The sequence below is a fragment of the Amphiprion ocellaris genome, chromosome 8 (genome assembly GCF_022539595.1).
Source record: "Amphiprion ocellaris isolate individual 3 ecotype Okinawa chromosome 8, ASM2253959v1, whole genome shotgun sequence".
In the NCBI taxonomy this organism is placed as follows: Eukaryota; Metazoa; Chordata; class Actinopteri; family Pomacentridae; genus Amphiprion; species Amphiprion ocellaris.
The window spans coordinates 24,121,665-24,136,103 of NC_072773.1; the positions used below are offsets into that span (position 1 = coordinate 24,121,665).

Sequence of the window (14,439 nt, forward strand, 5' to 3'; positions counted from 1 at the left end):
TTTTTTTTTTTTGGTTTGAATTCCCTGTATTATTAGTAACAATATGGACGATGCCACACTGCTTTTTAAGTAGGTAAAAGAGGTTTCTTTCACTATTAAATACGGATGCCCTTTAATGAAGTCATCTCCAAAGTCTGAATGAAGCATCTGGGAAGAAGAAAATAAATATTTTGTTCTACTCCACCATGAACAACACCCAGTTTAAATAAATTGAGAAATTTTATGTTATTCTTGACAAAGACTTTCTTTGGAAGATGAGGTGTCCCAAGGGGAAACAAAACCCAATTTAAAAACTTTGTCTTTCACAAATTTGAACATTTATCTTGTTAAAGATACAGAAATACAGAAAGCAAAAAAAACCAAAAACAAACAAAAAAAAAACTGTAAATGTATTCAATATTTATCTGAATGTGGCCTTTCTTGTTGGGATTCATATCGGTTAGTGTGACGACCCTCCACCTGGACACCAGGTGTGCCTGTTCCAGTCGTCACCTGATTGAGCCACACCTGCGATCTAGTGGCTCAGCTGCACTTAATCTCTCCCGCTTCCATTCAAGCTCTCTGACAGGAGCTACTGCTCCAGCAGCATGATTCTGGTTTTGGTTTGGGATTTTTAATGCCCAATTGGTTGTTTTGCGTGGCAATAAACTGTTTTTAGTCACCACACCATTGTTGTCTCCTGGTTTTGTTGCGGCTTTTGGAGCCAAGTTGTAACAAATGGAGGCTCGTCCAAACAGTCCTAACCAGTGTAAACAACGGTAGCTTTTCTGGGTGAGTACTGTTGTGGGTGCAGACTGTGTTTTTGTGTATGAAGACAGGTGCTTTGTAGTGTCAGGTGTGACGCTGTGTGTGGCCTGTTCATTCACCAGTTAACGGGGAACGAAGCGTTGCGGCTGTTCTGAGACAATGTGTGTGGTGAGTATTTTCTGGAGTGAGCGCTCAGCTCTTGGAATATTCTGTTTAGTTGCTCAGGGAAAGTTTGTCGCCAGGTTGTGATGCTGGTGGTGGTTTTTCTGAGTTCTGTAGCTGTACAGCGTTGGTAAGTTGCTGTGGTTTTGTCCCTGTTAGGCTTCAGAGCGAACTCCCTTAGAGTCCGTTGGGGGGTCGGTAGTGTGGTGAGAACGTGGTTGGAGTAGTTGTCTCGGGAGCACGTCCGAGGCTGCAGGTGGAGTCGCCGTTTCTCGGTTGCTTCACCGGGCCTGTGGGAGTTGGTGCATAAACACCCGCAACAAGTACTACCTGAAGACTAGGGGGGGAGAGTTCAGTTAGATTCTGGTTGAGGCAGTCAGAGGGACGGAATCACGGTGACAGGTCAGCTGTTTTAGCTACAGAGGTTTTGCTGTTAGAGATCAGCTGTGTTAAGCAGGTTTGTATTAGTTTGTTTAGTCAGTCTGTTTGAGTCATGACTGCTGTTGAAGCTAGTTTAGACTCTGGTGAGGCTGCTGCTGCTGACAGTGAAGCTGCTCTGAGCAGCTCGACTTTTTAACATTTGAGCAGCTGGAGAGGTTGATGTTGTTACGAGTCGAGCTAAAAAGACTGGAGCTGGAGGAACGCAGACTGAGCCTGAGTTCTTCTGGGGTCGTGAGTTGGACTCCTGGGGGTTCGTCTGGTCCACATTCATTTGACGTGTCCACGAATCTGCATTTGGTCCCACAGTTTTGTGAATGTTGCGTTTCCAGCTTCAGCATCCATATTGAGGAAGGGAATCACACATTACTGTTTACGTTCACTTCATTTATTATTTATGGCACCAAAAAATACATCGGTCACAACTTCAGCTTCGCGCTAAAAAAAAAAAAGTGAGGGAAGTAACGTAAAGTGCTTCAGTGTCAATAAATCACGACATCTACGACAGGCGGCCGGGCGTTATACGTACATACGTCATGCTTGACAGGGCACACAATCCACAGCATTAACAAACATGAGCAAATACATAATAATTTGATAATACGTGGTAACACACCAACTTCACATAACAACTGTATCATAAACAAACATTTCAAATGAGAGCATAAAACCTAACACCCCCTCTTGCTTCATCATCCCAAACCATGGTTTTAGTCTCCAAAGAACCATTTCTTGAACTTTGTAATCTTAATCTTTGTTAATGTCTGCAATCATTTCTTCTGATGGGCAATAAACAATGTCTATTTTCCCCTCACTCTGTGCATCACATATGAAATGATACTTTACATCAATGTGTTGATCTGTGTGTTCACTGGATTCTTACTCAGTGCTATGGCTCCTTGATTGTCTCCATGAATTGTAGTACAAGTGTGTACTCTGTTATCCATGTCACTTAACAGCTGAGTTAAGTACATGCTTTCCTGGGTAGTGGTTGCTAGATCAATGTACTCAGCTTCACAAGTCGATAAAGCCACTGTAGGTTGTTTCTTTGACTTCCAGGAAATTGCAGGGCCTTGTTTTGTCAGGCTGAAGCAGTACCCTGTGGTGCTGTTTCTATCTTCTACAGAAGATGCCCAATCAGAATCACTATAGGCTATCAGGCTCAAATCCTCTTTACTTTTCTTGAAAGTTAGTCCATAGTCACTTGTACCTTTTAGGTATCTCAAGACGTGTTTAGCAGCTACTAAGTTTTCTGTTTTTGGGTTTGCTAGAGTTTGGGATAGTTTGCTTACCACCCAACTGATGTCTGGTCTGGTACATGTCATGGCATATATTAGACTGCCTACAATCTCTCGATACTCTTTAGGATTAACATCATTTTTGATGCCCTCTTCATTTTTGTCTCCCTCCAACTTTTGTTCACATGGGGTGGATCTGGGTTTTGCATTCTGACATTCCAAACCTTTCAAGCATTTTTATAATGTACCTTGTCTGATTCATTTTGATTTCTTCTCCCCTATGTTCAAACTGAATGCCCAAAAAGTAAGATATTTTCCCCAAATCTTTCATGTTAAATTTTGACCTCATAGTTTGTTTAAATCTTTTGAGAAGATCGCTATTGCTGGCTGCAATAATGAGGTCATCTACCCAGATAATCACTATGATGACATCATTTTCTATGTGCTTCTTGTACACACAGTGATCAGATTGATTTTTCACAAAACCATCTTGTTCCAGGTGGTCATTAAGAAGTTTGTACCAGTTCCTCCCAGACTGTTTTAGGCCATAAAGGGATTTCTTTAACTTGTACACTAACTTCTCTCCAGTCTCTGATGTCTTTTCAAATCCTTCTGGTTGCTCCAAGAAAATTTCCTCATCTATTGGAGCGTGTAAATAGGCTGTTTTAACATCCATCTGATGAACAATGAGGTCGTTTTGAAATGCTATTTGCATCAGTGCCCGTACTGATGTGATGTTAGCTGTTGGGGCAAAAGTCTTGTCATAATCAATGCCTTCTGTCTGGCTGTATCCTTTTGCAACGCATCTTGCTTTAAAGATCTTTTCCTTTTCAGCATTTTCTTTTAAAGCATATACCCACTTTCCTCCTACTGTTTTTCTACCTTCAGGTAGAGGAGTCAGTTCAAATGTGTCGTTTTCCTTGACTGATTTGATCTCTCCCTCATAGCTTGTTCCCATCTGGGTGCCTCGGGTGACATCCGGGCCTCGCTATAAATTTGGGGAACTCCACACACTGCCCTGTAACAATGATCAACACTTACGTTGTTTACATCGTTACCTTTAATGTCAGGTAGATAGTCTTTCAAGTGTTTGGGAGCTTGCCTTTCTCTTTTTGGGTAGTGGTGGTTTTGGCTATGTACATTTTCTGCACTTGTTTGACTTTCTTTTTTATCCTGAACTACATTTTCTGCATTTTCATCTTGTAACACATCTGTATCAGTGTTAGTATTCTCCTCATTATCGAATGAGACTTGGTTTTCTGCACTGCCCTCCTTTTCAGGCTTCCTGCCTTCATATCTGAAGGTTTCTGAATCGCAATCATCAGTTTGTGTTTCTTGATCAACATTGTTCTTTGTGATGAATTTCACCAGTCTATGTTTTGAGACTGTTGGAAATCAGCCTATTCTGAAATTAATCATAAAAGAATAAAACAATGTGTTAGGCTGTTTCCTCTGGTTCTTTTGATGGAGTAGTCAGGAGAATTCAATTCAGGTTAAAAAGAGTCTTTATTACACCAAGATTGAATGTGCAATACAGAGCTCTGGGTCCGAATGCCTTTCCCTAACAGACAACAAATGTTCAGTCAGTTCAAGCAGAATCAGACTGGCTATTTCTCCCTGACCCAGTGTTTTTATAATCTAACAGAGTTGTGTGACTGAGTGTTGATGCACAGGCAGCTGGGCAAGTTCCGCTTCCTCCCTTCTCTGATGTGCTGCTGACTTGCTCCCCTGGCCTTGGTTCTTCTTCTTCTGTTTTCCTGTAAAACAAGGATACTCTGCACAGCAACAAAAGCTACTTTTCTACTGCTGTTTGAAAAAAATGTCAAGGGCACTCTGTGTTAGAATGAATCAATATTACTCAGTATAATAAGCATTGTATATCTGTTTAGGAAATACATCTTTCTGATTAACTATTATAAGCAATTTAGCAGTAAGCATCCAACATTATCAAACATTAATGAGTATATATTCCCACAAGACCTTCTTTGTGGGCTGTAAATCAGGTATGCAGGGCTGTTCCTGTTATATCCCACAAATATCCCTCTCTCACATCTAGGGTCTACTTTCTTATGCTCATTTTGGTAAGCATAACAGTCAGAACCAAACACCCACATTTTTTTGAGAGATCCGGTTTTCTCCCTGTTAACATGAAGTATGGAGTGTTTTTAGTCCTGTGGTTGTAACACCTGTTACGAATATGAGCAGCATTTTGAATGGCATAAGGCCACAACGCTTTTGGTAATCCCTTTTCTAATAACAGACATCTTCCCATTTCAAAAAGGGTCCTCCACTGTCTTTCAGCTGTACCTTTTTGATGGGGAGAATATGGGGATGATGTTTCATGTCTTATTCCTTTAGCCCTTAAAAATGACTGAAAAGCATTTTCCATGTACTCTGTCCCATTATCTGATACATTTGACAGTGCCATATGGTGCAGTCTGCAAGGAATTTTTCTGATGCTAATATTGCGTCACTCTTGTTTTTGAGGAAGTAAACAGATACTGGCCCTGAAAAATCATCTGTGAATAAAATGGCATATTTATGCCTCTCTTGACTGGTGGGTTCAATGGGGTCTGCTAAGTCAGTATGTACCAACTCTAAAGGCTTGCTAGCTTTTGCAAGTTAGGTAAAGTTGGCAAGATATTCACAGATTCGGACTTCCGGCCTCAATAACTCATGGGATATACGTTGTAAAAACATAAACAATGCCTCTTTCAAATCGTTGTAAGTTAGACAATGTGCTACAAGGCCAGTTTTATCAAAAGTCGCTGTCTTTCAAGCTGCAGAAATAACATTGTCTATGAGCAGCTGGCTGTGCGACGAGTGAACAGGGACCGTCTGCAAATAGCAAAACCGCTGCAACAGCGAAGAGAGACACTACACAAATATTCAGTAACTTAACTTTTATACACTGTAGCGTCACCAAATTTACTGGAGCCATCAATTGTGTCTTGCTGGTCATACTACAAGTCTTGGTTTGATACTAAATACAAAATCTGAATGTTAAGGAATTTTCATTATTTAATTATTATTTTATTAGTCATAAAATTCAATAACTTCACTCTTATATACTGTAGTGTCACCAAATTTGCTGGAGCCATCAATTATCTCCTGCTGGTCATACTACAACTCTTGGTTTGATGCTAAATACAAAATCTGAATTTTAAGGAATTTTTATTATTTTATTATTATTTTATTAGTAACAAAATTCAATACCTTCACTCTTGTTTACTTTAGCGTCACCTATATCACTGGAGCCTTCAATTATCTCCTGCTGGTCATACTACAACTCTTGGTTTGACATTAAGTAAAAAATCTGAATTTTAAGGAATTTTAATTATTTTATTATTATTTTATTAGTCATAAAATTCAATAACTTCACTCTTATGCACTGTAGTACCACCAAAATCACTGGAGCCTTCAATTATCTCCTGCTGGTCATACTACAACTCTTGTGTGTGATATTAAGTACAAAAGTTGAATGTTAAATAATTTTTATTCGTAATAAAATTCATTAACTTCACTCTTATGTACTGTAGTGTCACCAAACTCGTTGATGCCATTAGTTGTCTCCTGACTGTCATAGTACAACCCTTGGTTTGATATTAAATACAAAATCTGAATTTTAAGGAATTTTTATTGGTAATAAAATTCAGTAACTTCACTCTTATACATTGTATTGTCACCAAAATCAGTGGAGCCATCAATTGACTCCTACTGGTCATACTACAACTCTTGGTTTGATATAAAAACATTCTTTCATAATTTTAATGAATTTTATTATTATTTTATTAGTCATAAAATTCAATAACTTCACTCTTATGTACTGTAGTGTCATCAAATTCACTGGAGCCATCAGTTGGCTCCTGATTGTCATACTACAAGTCTTGGTTTGGTAGTAAATCAAAAATCTGAATTTTAAGGAATTTTTTATAGTAAATAAAATTCAATCACTTCACTCTTAAACACTGCAGAAAAAATAAACTCCATCCAACCATCAAAAGGTCCGACTGATCATATCTTCAGGTTTTTTCTTCCAAGTATTGTTCATACAGTCCTTAACTTGGAAATTATTATTAGCGGTTTAACATTATGGTTTAAATGAATCAGTTAATGCTGCAGCCTTGTAAGAAGGCATCTTATTGTCTTTCTTCCCAATCATCAGTACTTGAGGAGACAGTCTAAACAGTTTAGTTTGGTATATTGGTGTTATCTGATCCTCTCTTTGATGAGGATTCCAGGTTCCATTACTATTCAGTATCATGTATTTGGACAAACAGGTGCATTGTGGATCTAAAAATATAGCATCACATACATCAAGAAAAGAGCCATCAAAGCTAATTTACTCATAATCCTTAAACTTCACACACAAGCATGCACACTAAATAGTGTGCACATCTTCACATGGCAATAAACAACCCAAATCATTAAAATTCAGTTACTTTTGGTGATTAATGTTACACAATCTACCCAAACAATGGATGATCACTTTTATCTGTTACAACAAAAAATATTTGAGATATATAACAACAATTTCATTACTAATAAAAAATTCCTTAAAATTCAGATTTTGTGTTTAGCATCAAACCAAGAGTTGTAGTATGACCAGCAGGAGATAATTGATGGCTCCAGCAAATTTGGTGACACTACAGTATATAAGAGTGAAGTTATTGAATTTTATGACTAATTAAATAATAATTAAATAATAAAAATTGCTCAAAATTAAGATTTTTGTATTTAGTGTCAAACCAAGAGTTGTAGTATGACCAGCAGGAGACAATTGAAGGCTCCAGTGATTTTGGTGATACTACAATTCATAAGAGTGAAGTTATTGAATTTTATGACTAATAAAATAATAATAAAATAATAAAAATACCTTAAAATTCAGATTTTGTATTTAGCATCAAACCAAGAGTTGTAGTATGATCAGCAGGAGACAATTGATGGCTGCAGTAAATTTGGTGACACTACAGTATATGAGTGAAGTTATTGAATTTTATGACTAATAAAATAATAATTAAATAATGAAAATTCCTTAACATTCAGATTTTGTATTTAGTATCAAACCAAGACTTGTAGTATGACCAGCAAGACACAATTGATAGCTCCAGTAAATTTGGTGACGCTACAGTGTATAAAAGTTAAGTTATTGAATATTTGTGTAGTGTCTCTCTTCGCTGTTGCAGCGGTTTTGCTATTTGCAGACGGTCCCTGTTCACTCGTCGCACAGCCGGCTGCTCATAGACATCAATGTTATTTCTGCAGCTTGAAAGACAGCGACTTTTGATAAAACTGGCCTTGTAGCACATTGTCTAGCTTACAACGATTTGAAAGAGGCATTGTTTATGTTTTTACAACGTATATCCCATGAGTTATTGAGGCCGGAAGTCCGAATCTGTGAATATCTTGCCAACTTTACCTAACTGCTTTTGCATGCGTTTCCCTATTTCTGCAGTTGGTGAATTTTCCCTCTGTGCAGACACTGCAGTCTAATTTGGTGTTACCTGTGATCTTCATACCTTCTACCACATCTGGTAATTTCGTACATCATTTACATTACAATGTTCCAACATCTCATGCCATGTTTTGACATCACAAGTTAAGTTTACTTTGTCAGTACACATTATGTCATTGACTGAAGTATCAATACATTGTTCATAGTTACCGTTTTCATTTTGTCGTCGAGGAATTGGATTAGCTCCGCGTAGCATTCTGCATTCTTTTCTTGATCTGGGTCGTCGGAAAGTATTGTCTTTTAGGCCTATTATTCTTAAATGGCCGAGGAACTTTACCTCCCAAAGTTCGTAGTTGTTTTCATCTCCGTCGAAAACTAATCTTTGCCATCTTCCTCCTGTGCTGTGCCTGGGCCCATAACCTGTTGCGTTTCCAGCTTCAGCATCCATATTGAGGAAGGGAATCACACATTACTGTTTACGTTCACTTCATTTATTATTTTTGGCACCAGAAAGTACATCGGTCGCAACTTCAGCTTCGCGCTGAAGAAAAAAAAAAAAAAAAAGGGGGGGGGGGGGGGGGGGGTGAGGGAAGTAACGTAAAGTGCTTCAGTGTCAATAAATCACGACATCTACGACAGCCGGCCGGGCGTTATACGTACATACGTCATGCTTGACAGGGCACACAATCCACAGCATTAACAAACATGAGCAAATACATAATAATTTGATAATACGTGGTAACACACCAACTTCACATAACAACTGTATCATAAACAAACAAACAAACATTTCAAATGAGAGCATAAAACCTAACAAGTTTGTTTGGTCAGTCTGTTTGAGTCATGACTGCTGTTGAAGCTAGTTTAGACTCTGGTGAGGCTGCTGCTGCTGACAGTGAAGCTGCTCTGAGCAGCTCGACTTTAACATTTGAGCAGCTGGAGAGGTTGATGTTGTTACGAGTCGAGCTAAAAAGACTGGAGCTGGAGGAACGCAGACTGAGCCTGAGTTCTGCTGGGGTCGTCGGTCAGACTCCTGGGGGTTCGTCTGGTCCACATTCATTTGACGTGTTCACGAATCTGCATTTGGTCCCTCAGTTTTATGAACGTGATCCTGATACGTTTTTTTCTCTGAGAGAGTGGCTGAGACCAGAGGCTGGTCAGATGCTGAGAGGATGTTACTCCTGCAGTGTGTTCTCACAGGTAAGACTCAGGAGGCATATTGTGCCCTCAGTGTGGCAGACAGTAAAATCTATGCTTTGGTCAAAGCTGCTGTTCTTAAAACATGAGTTAGTGCCTGAGGTGTATAGGCAGAGATTTAGGTCCTGGGAGAAGTCTGGTCGCCAGACGCACATGGAGTTCGCCAGGGAGCTGAGTACTCATTTCCATCGATAGTGTTCTTCACTAAATGTTCATACATACGATGCTTTGTGTGATTTAATAGTCCTGGAGCAGTTCAAGGACTCAGTTCCTTCTCACATTGCAGTTTATATAGGTGAACATAAGGTGAAGACAGCAGAGGAAGCAGCGACTCTGGCTGATGACTGTGCTAACACATCAGGGTGACTACAGGGCTCAGGACTATGGTAAATATCAGTCAGTAGGTAAGAATAGGATGAACAGGTCTGTGTGCAGTCGGGCACAGAGGGATCAGAAGAACATCTCTCACTTCTGTAGAGGCAGAGGCCACTGGAAAGCTGAGTGTCCTGTAAAAAATAATGCTGAAGGTGGGCAGGTGGAGCCTTTTGCACTCACTGCTCCTGTTGTCGGTTCTCGCAGATGTAAGGTTGAATCTGCAGTAAACTATGACAGTTTTTCTGGTGGCTGTACAGCTACCCGGACGGTGTGTGGTCAGGAGGCAGAGTCGGGTCCTAGACAGAGTGGTTCAGAGGGTAGTAGGTCCTTCACTGTGGTGATACCTGAATCTCTTTTGTCGGTTTCTCACGGTGACCTGGTAGCAGAACAACGAGCTGATCCTTCCCTCGGTGCTTTGGTTGATTCTGTGCTCTTAGATGGGGAGAGCTCTGCACAGGGTTATCTGGTAAACAACAACCCGTTAGTTCGGAAATGGGTGCCAAATCGGAAAGGTTTTATTGGTGATCCTGTTTTTCAGGTTATTGTGCCTTCAGCGTTCCGAGGGGAGGTACTGAGGACGTCATATGGTCGCTTTGGACATCTGGGGGTTGGTAAGATGTACGGTTACATCTGGAAGTGCTTCTTTTGGCCTCGTATGAAGATAGATGTGTCTCAGTACATTAGGGAAAGGAAGAGCCAGCCCTCCTCTACTTGTGGTAAAGAGTGTTCTGATCGTACAGCTGAGGTTGACCAGTTCGTCAATCTGCTTAAGCCTAGGCCCATCAGCATCAGTCCCATGAAGGGGGGGAAGTGCTGCAGACTGCACGAACTGGTAAGTGAATGCTGGCTACAGTTATGTCTTTGTTTTACAGTCCTACTGTTTGGCAGAGACCTGGTTTGTGAAATGTCTTGGTGAACCCAATGTGTAGTTCTCCTGGTCCCTGTCTGTTTCTCCCCTAACACTCTTAAAGTGCTTCTCCCGTCACCGGGAGTTGCTGGGTGCTGGATGGAGATGGTGGGTTGCCTGGGGGGGTCTGCATAGAGTTGGTGTATGATGGCCTGGACATTTCTGTTTGAAGTAGACTGTAACTCCTAAGTATAAATGTCTGTATATAAGAACTCAGTATGTGAGTATTTTGGAAATTGGTGGCCAACTATCATGCCTAGTTGTTGTGTTGTGTGCTGCTGACGTTTTCTGTCTGAGTTTCCCAGGGGGAACCTCATCTTTAAGGGGAGGTGTGTGACGACCCTCCACCTGGACACCAGGTGTGCCGGTTCCAGTCGTCACCTGATTGAGCCACACCTGTGATCTAGTGGCTCAGCTGCACTTAACCTCTCCCACTTCCATTCAAGCTCTCTGACAGGAGCTGCTGCTGTGCGGGGCTCCAGCAGCATGATTCTGGTTTTGGTTTGGGATTTTTAATGCCCAATTGGTTGTTTTGCGTGGCAATAAACTGTTTTTAGTCACCACAACATTGTTGTCTCCTGGTTTTGTTGCGGCTTTTGGAGCCAAGTTGTAACAGTTAAAATCATATTTCATACTGTATTTGAAGTAAGAATTACGTTTATTTATTTATTTTTTCTTTATAATTTATAGTGGTATATGGCTTCTCTGTTAGGTCTTGATCTGGCAACAATGGGGAATGCAAACAGAAGTTTCGGTGATTTAAAAAAAAAACAAACAAACAAAAAAAAAACCCTACAACCCTGCCGTCTATTCTTGGTCGCCTGGCGACAACGACCTGTAACGTCATCAAGACGCGCCTCTGTGTGCTTGTGTGACTTCGGGCACTCAAGACGGGTATCAGATGGTGTTTTGGTCAATAAAAAAGGTTCAAAATGCCTATGAAAGGAAGGTTTCCGATCAGGAGGACTCTGGAGTATCTCCAGAAGGGCGACATCATCTTTAAAAACAGAGTGAAGATCATGACGGTGAACTACAACACACACGGAGAGCTCAGCGACGGAGCAAGGTCAGAGCTAACGGCTAACGGTGTAGCAGGAACCAGCACCCAGACAGATGTCCCGACAGGTTTTACAGCCAGATTGAAATAATTTAGATTCGTATAATGCTAAAGAAGAGTTGACAGATCGAAATAGAATAGTAAGCTGAGAACTACTAGCACCAGTTTTATCCCAGTGACCAGGCTGTCATTTCAAGCACATTAGCATTGCTGCACATGCATAAACATGCCAGTCTCAGTTTCACATAATTTCTGCTGGGCTGTAACTACTCAACACCACCAGAGGGCAACTAACAAATAATTCCAATAATAATATTGCTTAGAATATTGAACAGTTTTGTCAGAAAATCCGTATAAGATGTATTCCCCCTTTTGAAACCCTCAAATTGATCGTTTTTTCTGTAAAATACTACAAAATGTAGACATACTTACTGTACTGATGTTTACAAATGCTTATGTAATGAATCTATGTTCAAAATAGTTGATTAGTTAGTTATTTAATCATCTCACAGGCTTATTTTCACAACTGCTTCCATACATAAATAAAAGCAAAATATTGCAAACGTTTCTAAATTGTTTCATACCAGTGCCTGTTTCTCTCCAAAATAACACGTAATAGTTTCAAAGTTTAAAATGAAGCACACGGAACTAAATGTTCTTTAAACAGGTAGGATGTGTTCATATATATTTCATTGAGGGGCTTCATAGCTAGTTAGTATTTTCCACTAGGACAACTCAGAATTTATGTCCATAATTACTGCAAAAGATAGACTTTATGGACGTGATTTTTTCAAATCATGTTAATACACAACTTGAGTTGACCAAATTGCCGTACATGTTTACAGAGAAGCAGCAATAAAAAAAAAAACAGAAGTGCAAGAATGAGGCAAGATCAAACTTGTAAAATAAAATAGCATAAAATAGTAAAACAGCCAAAAAAAGGAATGCAACGTGTAAGAACGATTTCTAAGATATGAATAAATATAAAGTATTGAGTGTGGCTAAAAGTAATTGAAAACATGTGTCGAGGTTTTCCTTGATTTTTTTGTCAGTTTTGCCAGTTTGACTGGGTCAAATAACTTGAGAAACTATCCCTCCAAGTCAACAGAAGTGTAAATTTCAGTCTTCTTATTTGGCAGATTATAAAAAATGTGATGGACCCAGGAAACACTGAGGACTTGCAATGAAGTGAACCATTTCTGTTAAAGTCTGCTTTTCAAAGGTTTACTGTGCTACGAAAGTTTAGATCTGAAACGTTCATGGAAAACTTTTGCTAAATTGCATTTTCTCTCTCCTTGTGTTTTGCAGGAAATTTGTGTTTTTCAATATTCCTCAAATTCAGTACAAAAACCCATGGGTCCAAATAATGATGTTCAAAAACATGACACCGTCACCGTTCTTGAAGTTCTACCTGGGTGTGTAACTCTATCTGCTGCTTACAGTGTAATGTTCTTACTGCATAATATTGTTTATGGCTTTTCACTCATCTCCTGTTTCTTTGTCCAGATGATGGAGAACAAGTGCTTGTAGATGTGGAAGGGAAGGACTATAAACAAATATCACAACATGTTAAGAAGATTTTGGGCAAATCAGAGTAAGATGTTCAGAATGATTTCTAAGTGTGGACCATGTTTCATGACACCTGCATGTCTGTTTACAGTCGCTTCAGAAGACATTCCAACTCTTCTACTTTTTGCACACATTGTAGTGTTTAGATTTAATTTTTAAAGGGTAAAATTTACATTTTTATTGACAAAATTGGCATCAATCTGCAATGAATATTCCATAATAATAAAGCAAAACAGGCTTCTACAATTTTTGCAGATTTATTGCAAATCAAAAAACTGAAATGAAAATAGTATTGAGGCCTCTGATTCCAAAATTGCTCTAAGTAATTCTTGAATTCAACTGTGCTTTTTCTGGCTGTGATGTCAAAATGTTCTGTGTGAAAAAGGTCTGGTCCTGCCGAGGACAGACGATCCGTTCATGTATTTATTTTCCTCCTCTCTCTCTCCACAGAGAAGTGTTAAAAGCTGAGGCTCAGGCCAAGATGCAGGCCTCCAACCCGGCCAACTTTGGGCCAAAGAAGTACTGTCTGAGGGAGTGTATCTGTGAGGTGGAGGGCCAGGTGCCGTGTCCTGGCACCACGCCGCTGCCCAAAGAGATGACAGGCAAATACCGTGCCCAGATGGCAGCGTCACAGGAGTGAGAGGCTGAGGAGGACAGCAGACTTTTGTAGATATACTGGACAATATTTTGGCATTGTGAGGTTTGATTTGGTTTTATATGACTACATGAGAGGAGTGGCGCTCCAGTTCATTGTGAAGCAGCAGGAACCCACCAACACATCGTCGATGTTTAACAGTCAGTGCTTTGGACTAAGTTTGGATAAGTGGACATCACAACTTGTCTTTATATATGACGAGACCTGGTTGAGGAACCAAATCATCCATGTGAGATTTACATCTGATATCCTGAGCTGAATACTGTAAACATTCAAATAAAACTCAGATTTGCCTCAGTGCATTCAAACTCCTTTACTTTTTAACATTATCCTATGACGCGGCCTTGTGCTAAAATTGGGGAAAAAAAGAGAGTGGCCAAGCCAAAGCTTTTCTTCAGCTGAGGAGACATGAAAACCTGCTTGGAGTTTAAAAAAACAACTCCTGAAGAACTCTCATACTTTGAGAAATTAGATTCTCTGGTCTGATGAAACCAAAAAGTGTTTGGCCTCAGGTGTTATGTCTAGAAGAAACGAGGCACTACTCACCCCCAGCCTAATATCATCCCAAGGGTGAAGCACGGTGGTGGCAGCATTATCTTGTATCGGTGTTACCAACAGCAGTGGAGAAATAATGAGAGC

At 39.9% G+C, this 14,439-nt stretch overlaps 1 protein-coding gene and 1 long non-coding RNA gene across 2 annotated transcripts; one reads left to right on the forward strand and one right to left on the reverse strand.

The window, feature by feature from the left end:
- Nucleotides 1-4,072: 4,072 nt before the first annotated feature.
- On the reverse strand, nt 4,073-8,590 carry LOC118470483 (uncharacterized). Its single transcript, XR_008602421.1, has 2 exons — nt 8,251-8,590; nt 4,073-4,391 (listed from the first exon to the last, which is right to left on the reverse strand). It is a non-coding gene; the product is annotated as an uncharacterized LOC118470483 (long non-coding RNA).
- A 2,767-nt stretch (nt 8,591-11,357) lies between these two features.
- On the forward strand, nt 11,358-14,102 carry mrps25 (mitochondrial ribosomal protein S25). Its single transcript, XM_023273145.3, has 4 exons — nt 11,358-11,585; nt 12,885-12,991; nt 13,083-13,170; nt 13,596-14,102. The coding sequence occupies exons 1-4, from the start codon at nt 11,452-11,454 to the stop codon at nt 13,783-13,785; spliced, it is 519 nt and encodes a 172-aa protein (XP_023128913.1). The 5' UTR covers nt 11,358-11,451; the 3' UTR covers nt 13,786-14,102.
- The last annotated feature ends 337 nt before the right edge of the window (nt 14,103-14,439 follow it).

Excerpts from the sequence above, each read along its gene's own strand:
- mrps25 (XM_023273145.3), top strand. The coding sequence starts at position 11,452 with ATGCCTATGAAAGGAAGGTTTCCGATCAGGAGGACTCTGGAGTATCTC. Across the intron at positions 11,586-12,884 it reads GAGCTCAGCGACGGAGCAAG|GAAATTTGTGTTTTTCAATA; the intron begins GTCAGAGCTAAC and ends TGTGTTTTGCAG. Across the intron at positions 13,171-13,595 it reads AAGATTTTGGGCAAATCAGA|AGAAGTGTTAAAAGCTGAGG; the intron begins GTAAGATGTTCA and ends CTCTCTCCACAG.